At 36.5% G+C, this 13,051-nt stretch overlaps 1 protein-coding gene across 3 annotated transcripts in view; it reads left to right on the top strand.

Moving 5' to 3' along the window:
- Positions 1–12,507, top strand: part of TOLLIP (toll interacting protein) — a 34,534-nt gene extending 22,027 nt beyond the window's left edge. For 2 of the 3 annotated variants that reach the window (XM_087920977.1, XM_087920979.1), the window contains exons 6-7: positions 2,894–2,914; positions 8,684–12,507. In XM_087920977.1, the coding sequence (XP_087777103.1) occupies positions 2,894–2,914; positions 8,684–8,898 (236 nt within the window). In that variant the 3' untranslated portion in view covers positions 8,899–12,507. The remainder of the gene's footprint in view (positions 1–2,893; positions 2,915–8,683) is intronic. The other variant, XM_026706594.2, reaches the window with a different exon arrangement.
- Positions 12,508–13,051: the final 544 nt, after the last annotated feature.

The following is a 13,051-nucleotide window of genomic DNA, read 5'->3' as shown; positions in this document are numbered from 1 at the left end:
TCTTGGGTGGGGGAGCCACCTCCGTAACTTCCACGGTTCCCGCCGCTGCTGCTCTGTTATTGGAGACAGCGCTGGTGAGAGAGGGACAGCTGCAGCTCGCCTGGGCTCTTGGAATGCAGGAACAGGCTGCGCACCGGGACTTTTGCAAACTTGCCCAAGGCTGGAGCACCAAGGGTAGCAGCAGCAGAGATGCTCGGCTCTCTTCACGCCCACCCAGCCACTCGGGATTAAACCAAAACGCAGCGCAGGGCACTCCCAGGTACCGCAAAATGTTTTTTTTTTCCTGTTGTTATGGGGACGGGAAAAGCGGGAGCGACTCAGACGCTGTTGTGGGAGACGGCGCTGGAGAGAGAGGCGCCAGCACCGGTGGGAACCATGGAAACTACGGAGGTCTGAGAAGCAGCTGAAACGCTGCCGGCAGACATCCAGGCCCACCCGCTGACCTGGTCTTCAGCCCTTGGTGGGGATAAGGGAGCCCTCTGTGCTCCCCATGATTGGCCGTTAGGAGTGGCTGGTGGTGATGCATAGTTGCCAGCGGGGCACCCTAGGTGAGGGCATGCGGGGGGCGGGAGAAAGAAATTAATTCACCCCTGAAAAGACGTCCTAGCCGTTTTTTCGGGGCTCAGAAAAAAGACCCGGCCTTATTATATGAGAAACACGGTAGTTGAAAACAGAAATGACCAAGGCATTGAACAGAATTGCTTTTTTGAGGCCTCTTTTTTTAAACTGATTCCAAACGGTTTCACTGATCACTTCACTGATCCAGAATATTAAGAGAGTAAAAAGATACAGAGTGGCAATGACACAAGATCAAAACCGAATTTGACTAGGTGCTGATTCTACCCTACCAAGTGTCAGAAAAAGTGGTGGTGAAGGATCTCTAGACTGGTTTTAGCTGCTGATTGTTGCTTGGCAGCCCAATTCAAAATAACCTAGATATTCTTAGGGAAGGAAGAGTGGGCTATTATATCAGAGGACAGCAAAATGAGTTTGCTAGTTTCAGGTAGGGTTGGTAATTGGATAGAGCCATCTGAGGCAAATGGAGAAAAACCTGGAAGAATTAACAGATTTCATTGTGTTTTATGATGATGAAATTATACTATGTTTTATTATTTGTATATCGTTGTAAGTCTTATAAGAAGGCATTAGGGAAATTGAATGAATTAATACATGGAATAATATATATAAACCACCTGAATTAAAAATTAGCAGATCTTGTAGTACAAAAAAGCAAATTTCTTGTGGCATAGATTAGAATCTATGTCCACTTTGTTAGATAAATGAAGTTTTCTCTTCAGTATACAAATAGCAACCAATTTACATCAACAGTGTTGTATCCAACAAGTGAAGAATGTGTTTTAGAATTTCATGCAGGATACATGAAGATGTGTAGATGAATACAGATAGGAATAAAATCCATTCTTCTGTCCATCACGCAGCATTAACTTGCCCATGTTCTGATAAATGCTTCAGTGACTTTTATATAATCATATTATAAATATATTTGACATTTCTTCAAGTTTTTTTAAAATAGAAATTACCATTGATATGATATTTCTGAGTTAGAAAAAGAAAATTGGAAGGGGTGAATCAACAAAATGAAGAGATATGAAGGGGTGAATCAACAAAATGAAGGAAAACAGATTGAATGAACTAAAATGTTCTTTCAGTCTCTTCCATAAAAAAAAAAACTATCCCGGGATTCAACAGTACTGGATGATTGTCATCCAGTTTCCAACTTTCTCTTTTTAGGGAAAGTTGTCAAAAAGGTGATTGGCTTGCAGCTTCAAAGGATCTTAGAGGAAGTGAATAATCTACGTCGCTTTTAGTCTGGTTTCTGGTCAAATCATAATACTGAGACAGCATATGTGTTGATGATTGGATGGCATATACTGGAAGTAGTGGATCCATCCTGGCCTTCCTTGATATTTTACCAGCTTTCAGTATCATCAAGCTTGGTATCTTTCTGGACAAGCTAAGGGAGTTGGGAGAGGGATGTAATTGTGGTTCCTCTCCTTCTCTGGGTTTAGTTCCATATGCTCTTGGTAGGTGGTAAGCAGTCCTCTTGGACTTACAGTTCCCTGTTCAAAGACCAGGCAGCAGCCTTGAGTAGGAGACCCTCTGCAAAACTTCATCTAGTATGCCAGTTGTACCACACTGGTTAACTCATGTCCTTGTTTTACCATGTAAAACAATGCCTCGTTTTACTTACAAACTGCACTGGCTCCCATAGGCTTCTGTACAATTGAAGGTGCAATTATCACATAGAAAGCCCTTCATCAATCATAAGCAGCGTCTTTGCAGAACTGCTTGTCTGTTGTTGTTTTTCTGCATGCCCCATATAGGAGTGGACATTCTTCATGTCCTGTCCTTGAAAAAAATGCTACCTGAGACATTTCTTCTCTGTTAAGCATCTGCCCTGTTAAAAAGTCTTTCCTCCACCCAGAAACATTTGACTAGTTCTGGCTCTGTTAACCTTTTGAAAGTTTTTGAAGACCTGGATGATCCCTGAGGCTTTGGGGCCAGGATATTAGATAAGTTCATTCCGCAGGATGTAATATTTCTGGTTATTCTCATGGGGTCGATTGGGTTTTTGTTTTTAATTGTATGCTGCTTGGAGTCACAGTTTTTCAAGAAGGGCAGTCATGTACATCTTCTTATAAATAAATAAATATGTATGAAACTATTAATAGGCCAAAACTAAATGGATACTGAGAAGATTTCATATAATAGATTCAGCTGTTTAAGGAGCAAAATCCTAGAATTTAAGATCTAAAGGGCAACTGTTGGAATTTTTTCCAGCTTTCTTCCTGCAAGGGTATTTCTCATATAACACAGAGTAATATCTGTTTTCCATGTCTTATTCTTTTCCCTCACTTTCATCCGTCCCTAGGGCTTGAATATTTTGCTCTGGGTAAGTTGTCTTAATTCTTTTTGCATTCCATCCCATCTAACAAGAATTCTGCATGATATTGTATAAATTGATTTTTATTTGTATGATATGCTTTATGTTGGATTGCAGAACATTGCAGGAGGATGTCACAATACGTAATCTCATTAGTTAACCCATTCCATTTTCGGTAGGTAATAGAACCATAGCTATATGGAAATAAACTAGTGGTTACTCAAGAAAGATTATCTAACAACTACAAACCTTAATTTAATTTTAATGTATTAATCTTTAATATACTTTATTTTAAATGAATATATCTATCATTAAAATAAATATATTTATTGTTATCAGATCAGAAAATATAGGACCAACTACTTTATCATCACTGGAAGTATATGCCTTATAGCTTCAATAATCTTACACATGTAGTTCATCTTTCATTAGTTTGGCCAAATTGTACTGAGATTTCGAAGAGTGAAGGATTAAAGGGATGAAGAGAGAATGATTTTTTTTCTTAGAGGAAAAAATGGTGGCTGTCAGAAGACAATATATAGAGAGCATGAAACAAGCAAAAATGTTCTGTTTCAAATTTGAGAAAAATGTCTTACTCAAAACATTCCAATGAAGTTGGCTATGTTTCAGCAAAAAAAAACCATGGGATATATTTAGGTGCTTGAAACATTTCCAGTGTTTAGTCATAGGGAACAATAAGGATTTGAAAAAAGCCTCTTACTCCTTTACTTATGACTTTAAGACTACCAGGCTAGATTGATAGACAGAGGTGCTTGTTATCCTATCACCAAATCTACAAATGGCCAAGATGTGAATTTTCTAAAACAATTTTTTTTTAAAAAGGTCATAGATAAGAATGGAAACAACACTTTTTAAAGACTTTTCATACAGCTGCAGAAGCTGAACAAACATCCAACATACAGCATGATTTCATTTCAGCATAGTCTATGAACAGCAGCAGCAAAGATGTGCAGGATACAATAGAAACCGAAAAATAACACACAGAGCACAGACTATTAATTTAATGTGCCCCCAGCACATGATTTTTTTTAAAAAAAATCAATATATCTCTATCAACCAAACAAGCACATATTTGAAAAGAATTTTCACTCTTCTTAGATTGGATATTGGCCATTGAGAATTGCCTCTGAATGTAGATTCCCAATAGAGTCTGATGAAGACAATTTGGTGATTAGGACCTACCATTGTTTGTGTTTCAGCAGTTGATTAAGTCCCCGTTGTTTTTGCCTGGGCTTTATTCTTTCTGGGCATTGAGGATGGAACTGTCTTTGCTACTTGACTGGCAAAGCTGGACAATGTACATTAAAAACCATCCTAATTAAAGGACTCTGGACTCTTGAATCATTGCAAATAAGCAGTGTTAAAAATGGATCTGTTTTATTTGAACCCTGGAAAAAGCCCAGCATTTAGAACAGTTGCTAAAATTTATTTTAAAAAGCAGTCTAGAATGTTTTTGGACATTACAGAGCAAGGAATTTGGTGAGTTGTTATATATTTTGTTACACTTTTAATGTGCATTGTCTTTTTTCCAATACCCTTTATTCCCCCAAAAGTGACCCTGTCATTTTAGTGCACATTTTATGAATAGGGTCAGTCCTGTTCTTCCAAAGTTGATACCTACAGCAAAGTGAGAATTGAAGTATAAATATGCTTTGGGTTGTATATAGCAGCGGTCCCCAACCTTTCCAACTCTGTGGACCAGCGGTGGCGAGAGGAGATGGTTTCATCTGTGGGTGCCGCTTGCGCAAATCCAGCTTTATGCACTTACCCACTACTTGTGCAGCCCTGGGTTTGGGGTCCCCTGGTATATAGGAAGCACTTGTTCAAGATGTTTGAATGTGGTGAAGTAACATTGTGTTACCCAGAAAACATTCTATTAGTTGGAGGTTGACTCAATTTCAAGTAAAGTTTTGTTAGGTTCTCTATTTTATCACCTTAACAAACAGTTCCATTACAGTATGTTGTTTTCTGTTGAGTTATACTCTGCAACATCATGATTTGTTTGTAATACGTGGAGAGAGAGAGAGAGAGACGGAGAGAGAGATTAATTGAGTGTTGCTCAGTTTTTCAGGTCATCTAGATATATTTGCAAATGCAAAGCCATTGCTAGAAACACAGAGATACAGCTGGTCCATGGTGGCAGTGATGGGCATATTACAATATGCCCATGGTTCATTCCTATTTTGTGAGCTGTACTGCTTGCCGGTTGTCTTATGGATGTAACTCTCAGTGCTTATTTTCACCTCTAAAGCTCTTCATGCGCATGCGCAGGGAGACGGGAGAGTGCGGGGGGTCCCGCATGTATTGCATTATGATTACAAAAAGGTTAGCCATCACTGGTATAGGGTCTGGTTTCTGCCCACCAAGTAAGAACGGGCAGGCTCTTCAATTTAACAATGTCATCAATCAGGACCTAGGAAGTGTACCTTGTTTGCTGAGGCACCTTCCTCAGGAATAGTATCCCCACAGAGGTCCACATGGTTCTTCAACGTTTGTTTCTGCTCCAGGGCCTGGGGACAGAGTAACTGATGAACCCTTGACATTTCTAGTGGAGGTGGGGTTTGGATGTGTGGGTGTTATGTTGGTCTTTCCAGACATTTAGAATTTAATGATTCGTCCATTTTGTCTTTCTCCGTTGTTTGAAGTTAGGCAGCCTTTAAATTTAAATAAATAGGGTCCAATTGGAAAAAAAAGTTTCAAACAGTAATATGGTCATTTGCTTCATTTTATCTCAAATATGCTTACATTTAAGTCTGTTTACTCCAGGACACTACTAAGGGAATCTGGATCATGTTAGATTCCTTTGCAAAAAAACCCACAGACTTTGGTAACCATCTAGTTTTCGCAACTGGTATTTTTACAAGTTTCATTTGCTTTATTATAAAACATAGGAAGGAATAAAAATGAGCTGCATTTCCACTGTCTCTCTTGCAACATAGTATTAAATTCATGATTAAAAAGTCAGTATTGTGACATCCTTACTACAGTATAAAATGTTCAGTCAAGTGTCTTGAGGAAATGCCCTTTGCTTGATTAAATAAATGCTCAGGATTTGAGAACAGTCAGGCTAAAGAAGGAAATGCAAAAAAAAAAAAAAAAAGAGTACAACAGTGTCCTTCTCTGGTTATGATATGTGTTTAATATTCATCATAAGTTTTAGTTTGGGCAGGGGAGTCCTCACTCAAGAAAACAAGATGATACAGTACTTGAATCAGATACAAAGCTATCAGTAATAATGAAGGTTGGAAAGTTCTTTAATACATTTGAAAATATTTCAAAATAAAATATTGTATTTCTCCTATGAGATCAAAAGTGATGAGAAAAGGTAATTTGGATATAAAGGCACTTGACTGCATTAGAATATTGTCTTTAAATTCTGTAATATTTTCTGCATAATATGAATTATTTTTTATACTGAGTGTTGCTTTGTAAAAATATCATGTATCATCAAACCCATTGCCATTTTTTACATTTTCATTTCATTTAAGTGCTGTTGCTTATATCTATATGCTTTCTCACTTTATCAGTGCTGATGCACTTTAGCAATACTGATGCCAAATTAATTTTATAAACTTGAAGAGCACATTTTAAATGGAAAATAATGGACTATGGTAAATTCTGTTTTCAATTCTTTATTGATTATTCTGTGCTGCATTTGCTTGTTTAAATTCAAAAGCAAGTTGATAAATGATTGAAGTGTCTGTTTTGATGTAAAAACATATTTTAATGTTAGTTTGTATTAATTGGCAATATTGATTTTCCAAAGGAAATTACTTGAATGAAGATATTATTAAATTGAAAAGAGGCACAAGATGTTTTGGCATTTTTGTAAAGCATGGTACAATTAATGTTAGTGGTAGAGTAAATCTGAAAATTCCTTGTAATGGTTTTCTAAAAGAAAATCCAGTGGAGGTTGCTCTTTTGAAGTGGTTTATAATTCTGTATTTATTCAGGATTTTTATTCAGGATTTTTCTTTAAGACTCTTAATAAATGCTGCAAAACAGTATGCATAACAGTATGCCATATGCATTACAGTAAACTGTACACAAAATAATATTGGATTATGGTCTGTACAAATCTGGATTGGTACCTACATTGCTAATCCAGATATGGGAAAAGCTTCTGCAAGTTAGGTTTCTATGAATTAAGTTCATTTTTTTCCCCACTCCATCAATTTGAAGCTTATAAGCAAATCTAATAATTATCAGTATTAGAGGTTTCCCTCAAATATAAAAACAAGATAATAAGTGCACAATACAATGTTGTAATATCATTTATTCTTTATTTGAACTTCTTTTCTTAACATTGTGAACCTCTCACAGTTATCAGAGGGTGTTTAAATCTAGTTATAGCATCAACTTAAAAGTTGAAATAATTAATATCCTCTGTTTCTATTGGCATTATTAATTAACTTTTCAATAGTGAGAAACCAGCTGTGCTAAGTTTGGTTTATTCACTATATTTTCAAGGATAAAAGAACAATTCCTAGTAATTGTGCATCATTCTCTCTAAATTGTTATATTTATATAGTTTCCATTCTTCCTCTATCCTTGGCAGACTCTTGTTTCCTTTGCCAGTTTCTTTGATTCACTCTGAAGATAATTGGAAATAGTTAGTTTTCTTCTTTATCTTTTCACGACTGCAAAGCAGGACTGATATTCAGGAAGTATTATTGCAGGACACAGGGGTTCAAGGAAGTCCTGGCTAATTGCCTTGAGAAGTTGGCAACCATCTTAAAGGATCAGCATTTCTTTGTTCTCTCTTTAAAAAAACATACTACTTAAAAAAAAGAAGGGTGTTTTTTACTGCTTAAAAAAAAGAGGGTGTATACCTTGGTTTCTGTGATGCCTGAATGCACTCCTTCTCTTCCTACTCAGATAGTTCTTGAAAATCAGTAGCATTTTCTAATGTAATAATTTGCCACATTGCTCATCTTGCTTGCATTGATTACAAATAATTAACACTGAACCAACTCTTCATAGAATTTAGGAAAAAATAGTTTATTTTCAGGGGTGGTTTTTTTATATTTAAATGGGACTATATCACAGAGCTAAATTGTTTTAGGTTTGTAACACAAAGATTTTTTTTTTAATTCATGGAAATTTCTACCTTTTTAAATGTCCCAGGATTCCATGTAAAAATGGATTCCAATTAGTCAGAAGCAGAGGGGGAATCAGTCTGCTACATCTGCCTGACTTGTAAAGGTATAGGCCATCATTTAAATCGTTAGTTAAGAAAACTAAATTTAATTATTGAAACTGTTAATAAAGATTCACAAAATCAGAATTTCTAGTAAATGACATTTTATTTAACATCATAACATAACATGCTGGCTTCATTTTAGATGATATCTTATAAATATCATTTCTGTACTCTATAAATAAATGGCATTTCAGATTACTGATGATCAACAAACTGAATGACTATTTGGATACCAGCAAGAAGATTTAATATTATAAAGTTGTTAGAGTTAAACCAGTTTGATTTTGGTTAATTGTTGTGGATTATGGGAAGTTATTTGTTTCTTGATGAACTAGGAGAACACCTTACATCAATTATTATATTCTGTGACACTTACCACCAATGTTCACCAACATCTTTCATACAACTTTAATGATCAAGAATTGTATCTGGTATTTTATTGTACCTGCTTAAATGCTTTTTATCTATATGTCTGGGATTAACTGAATTTCTTAAAGGGGAGCTTTTAGAATTTGGTATTTTCCAATCAATCTCCATTCTCTGTCTTTTTCCAGGGATGCCTGCTGTTTGTAACCCAGGCATGGTACCTGTGGCAGTTCCTCCACCTGCAGTCAACCCTCAGCATGTATGTAATGAAGAGGATCTAAAATCTATCCAGGACATGTTCCCCAACATGGACAGAGAAGTAATCCGTTCAGTACTAGAAGCTCAGAGGGGGAACAAGGATGCTGCTATCAACTCCTTGCTTCAAATTGCAGAAGAGGCTTAGATCATTCTCATACTGCCCTTCATTGTTACCTTTAATTTTGATTTGCCAAGCCAGGAATTTAGTCAAAAAAAAAAAAACATCCCAAGCAAGCAACCTATCTGAGAGGCTGTAATCCATTTTTGTCATGGGTGGTCATTGGAATATTGGTTTTTACAGATAATCTTACAGAAATCTCAGCCATTTTATAGCTGTCACTTCCACCCTGTTCGCATTTCTGATGAAAGGTAGTGTTGAAATACCTATACCAATTCCCCTCCCCATTTTTTTGTTTGGTTTCCGAAACCAGCAACTTTCTCCCCCACTTGTATGCATTATGCATTTGGAAGTCCGGGAGTAGGGTGAGTATCAATTGAGGGATGAGGGAGACTGCTGTTCTACAAAGTGCTTTTATTAAAAGCAATCTGTCTCTCAAGTGATTCCTTCCTGTGAGACAAAAAGTGATCACACAGCACCCTTTGCCTTGTTTAGTGATACTTGAACATTAAAGCAATTTGTAATACTTGCTACTACAGGGATACTAGCTTTGTTGCAACTTTCACAGTTTTACTAATGAGAGACCACTTTCCAATCTACTCATTGGGCACCAATGCAATGTATTTATAATTTTTAATTTGCTGTGTTCCTAACTTACAATCAATCCTTTTGCAAGAGACAGAAACATACAGGTAGTTTTTGGGTTACAAGCATTTCTTCAGCAGCCATTCAAAATTATGACAGTGTTGAATGAGGGGGACTTGCGATGGGTCCTTGAGGTTGTGGCCATCGCAGCATTCGGCAGTCACATGATCGCCAGCTTCCCACAAGCAAAGTCTGGGGAAACTGGCAGGAGATCACAAGTTACGCTTGCAAGTCATTTCTGCTGTCCCCACTTTTTCTTCCAAGCAGCCAGGGCGGGAAGGAAGATCTTATACTCCATCTCCCACCACATCCGCCAACCTGCATTCCATAGTACCCACTTAGAGCACCTGCCTACCTGCACTCTGTAGCGCCCACCCAAACCACCAGCTTGCCCATAGCGTTTGTCCTTTGACTGCTTGCTTGGGATGCCATTTCAGTGCCTCTTTCCACATTACGGTCATGTGAGGTCCTTGCTTACCAGCTGGAATTGGTGTTGCTAAGTGATGCAGTCACATGTGTCCCATTTTATGACCGTATTTCTTAATGGCACAATTGCTATCGCAACCTGAGGAGTACTTGTATGCCAAAAGGGGACAGAAATCTTCCTGGTGTGTTTTTATGCTTGTTTGCTCCTATATTTGTGAGAAACCCATAAAATTGAAGCAGTAGAAGGTTATACTGTAGAAATTCAGCATTACCAATGTAATATACTCCTTGTGATAAACAATAATGCTTTGAAAAGAAACATACCTTGTCGGGATGAAATCTGATCTTTCTTTTTTTTTACCCTTTTGACAATTCATTTTAAGGTATAATATTTCAATGGAATATTCACTGTTGCAAGGTTTCATAAGATTCCATTTAACCTTAATTCTATTAAAAGCGAAAGATGCGAAAAATATTCATTGCCACAAATGAAGACATGCCGCATTTAGAGTACAATCCCAATATACAGAAGCTGTACATAATTTTCTATTAGAGTTGTAGATCTGTTGGAGGTAACAAAGTTTATATTTGTTTAAAGTTGGAAAAAGTGAAATAATGCACTTTAATAGACACATTTTACATGCTATTTGAGTTTTTTTTAATTGTTTTAAACATTTTTAAATGCTGTCTATAATTGCGAGACATACTTTGTATTTCCTAAAGTGTTTGAAGACAATAAGGCATCAAGGTGATCATTTTTATTGCTTTGAAAGAAGAAAAACCTCATTATTTCCTGCTTTTTTTCTCTCTAATAGAAAAGATCTATTAGAATAGCTTTATTGTATCATCATGAAAACTCCTGGCAGAGCTAGCTATAGTTAAAATATTTATTTTTTTAATTGTTAAAATATATTGAGAAAATAATTTTAAATACCATATCAGATTCATTTATTGCTTTGTTTAAGTTCTAGCTATTTTATTCTCATAGGTTTAATAGATTGGTATTTGTGAATGCAAAATCAGTCCTTTCCTCTTCTGTTGCTTTTTACATAAAATAAGTGCTTTTCAGAAGCTCCGGAAGAGGTATGTGTCCATCTAAAAATCAAGTATGTTTCTTTCTCCATAGTTTGCAGTACTGTCAGATTAATGTTACAGTTAATGTCAGTCATATATCAGTAATACATTGGTGAATTCTTGTGAATTTGTTTAGCTAAGACCCTTAAGATATTTTATTAATTAGAAGCAAGGAGCCAAAAGTCTGGAATACGCCATAATACTATCCCAGTGGAATAATGTGAGCTGCATAATATGGCTATGCAGATTTTTCAGTGATGCTTCACTTATGAAGTGTCTTTTTGGATCAGGAGGTGAGCTTCAGCTGAAGCTTTGGCACAGATACATCATGTACCTTCCAAAGTCTTGTGTTTGCATTTTTACAGATAGTTGGCACATTGATTTTGACTTCTGGATATTTGTTGAACCTCGAAGCCTCTGCTGCTTTTTTATGTATGCACAGTCCACATCCAGAGAGATTTCTGAAGAGTCTTCATAGCTCTTATTACAAAATTTAAAGAAAGTTTAGACCTATTTCTAGATGTTTAAGTTTACTCAGAGATAAGACAGTGAGGAAGGTTTTAAAGAACATGTCAGTGAATTGTATTCTTGCTCTTTTTGAAGTTAAATTAATCCACATTCAGATAGATCCAATGGTTGGTTTAGTTTTCTTGCTAATAGGGTTATTCACAGAAATCTGATCAGCAGTTTTCCACTGACAAGGATATTTTTAGAAGAATTTTTAGAAGAATTCATCTCATTTTTCCAGAGTACTTATTTGGAAGGGGTAAAGCATCTGGAGGTTGCAGAGAAGGAAACTGGCAGAGACCCTGGCTCTCACTTTGCCATTCAGCCAATTGGAAAGCTCTGCTGGAGGAAAAGCTTTCCAATGACAGTGTCAATTCTCAAAAGAGTAGGATGCAAGCATTGTTACAATTACATCTATGTTTTTGTGTTCATTCCTGGATGTACTTTGATTCTATAAACAAAGTTGGAAATTCTTCCCATGGATTTCAGTGAGATCCTGCAGTCCTGAGTGAAGTTGGGATACAGATTTCTGAGGTATAGAACTGAAATGCACCAGTTATCTACTACTTAGAGTAAATGCTAGGCAGCAAAAATTCCTTGCATTTTTCATCATCTTCTTTGTGACAGCAGTTTGTTACACAATCCACAGCATCTCTCCACAGCCCAGAAGCTGTGTTAAAAGTCTGATGTGCGTTGACAGTAGCTTTAAACTCACCAAGAATCCAAGACTAGTTAAATTCAGGAACATTTTGCCCAGCTAGATGCTTGCCACCTTTTATTCAATTCTGTCTGACTGTGCTGATGATTCTAAGCGTTTCCCTTTCTAGATATTATTGCCTGTGTTGGCTGACCTGTAATGCTGTACTGAGGGTGTTTTGCTGTAATTCTGAAAACATTTCTTTATTACTCTTATTCATATTCAGCTGTTTGCATTATACAACTTATTTCCCATTCTATCTAATTTAATAAATGTATATCAAATCATTTTTGGCCATGGTCTTTTATGGGAGGCATCAAATCATGACAACTGCTGAGGCTATCTGTATTCAGTAAGATGTAAACAGTCTTCATAAAGCATTAGCAGTTTGTATTCAAATACGGAATATCTAAAGTTCTAAAGCTTCCTTGACTAATTATTCATTTGTTTGTGTGTAATGGAATATCTCCAAGAATGGAGGGATGCATTCTTCGAAGGATGGAACAAATCCATTTAAAATTGGTAATCTTCAAGGACTGGAGTGGTATCCCTATGTCAAAAGAAATCTAGATTTGAGTTGATTTTCTGTTAATTCATATTGCAGTTTTTTTGCAAGCAGTATAGCAGGAATAGTAGCTGTTTCAGTAGAGTTGTGAAAGCAAGTGAAAACTTTAGTGAAAACTTTTTACTTCAGCAACTTTTATCAATTTTTTAAAAATGTTGTCCACAAAATGTTGTATAGGTTTGTTATCCCCTTCCAAAAAGTACGAAAGTGGGTAGAGAAATAATAAAATGGCTTCTTTCTCAGCCCTCTCAGACACAGAGAAGAGT

This window comes from Pseudonaja textilis, chromosome 1 (genome assembly GCF_049901715.1).
Source record: "Pseudonaja textilis isolate UNSWEBS1 chromosome 1, rPseTex1.2, whole genome shotgun sequence".
NCBI classification, from domain to species: domain Eukaryota; kingdom Metazoa; phylum Chordata; class Lepidosauria; order Squamata; family Elapidae; genus Pseudonaja; species Pseudonaja textilis.
This window is presented reverse-complemented; position numbering and strand designations above follow the sequence as displayed.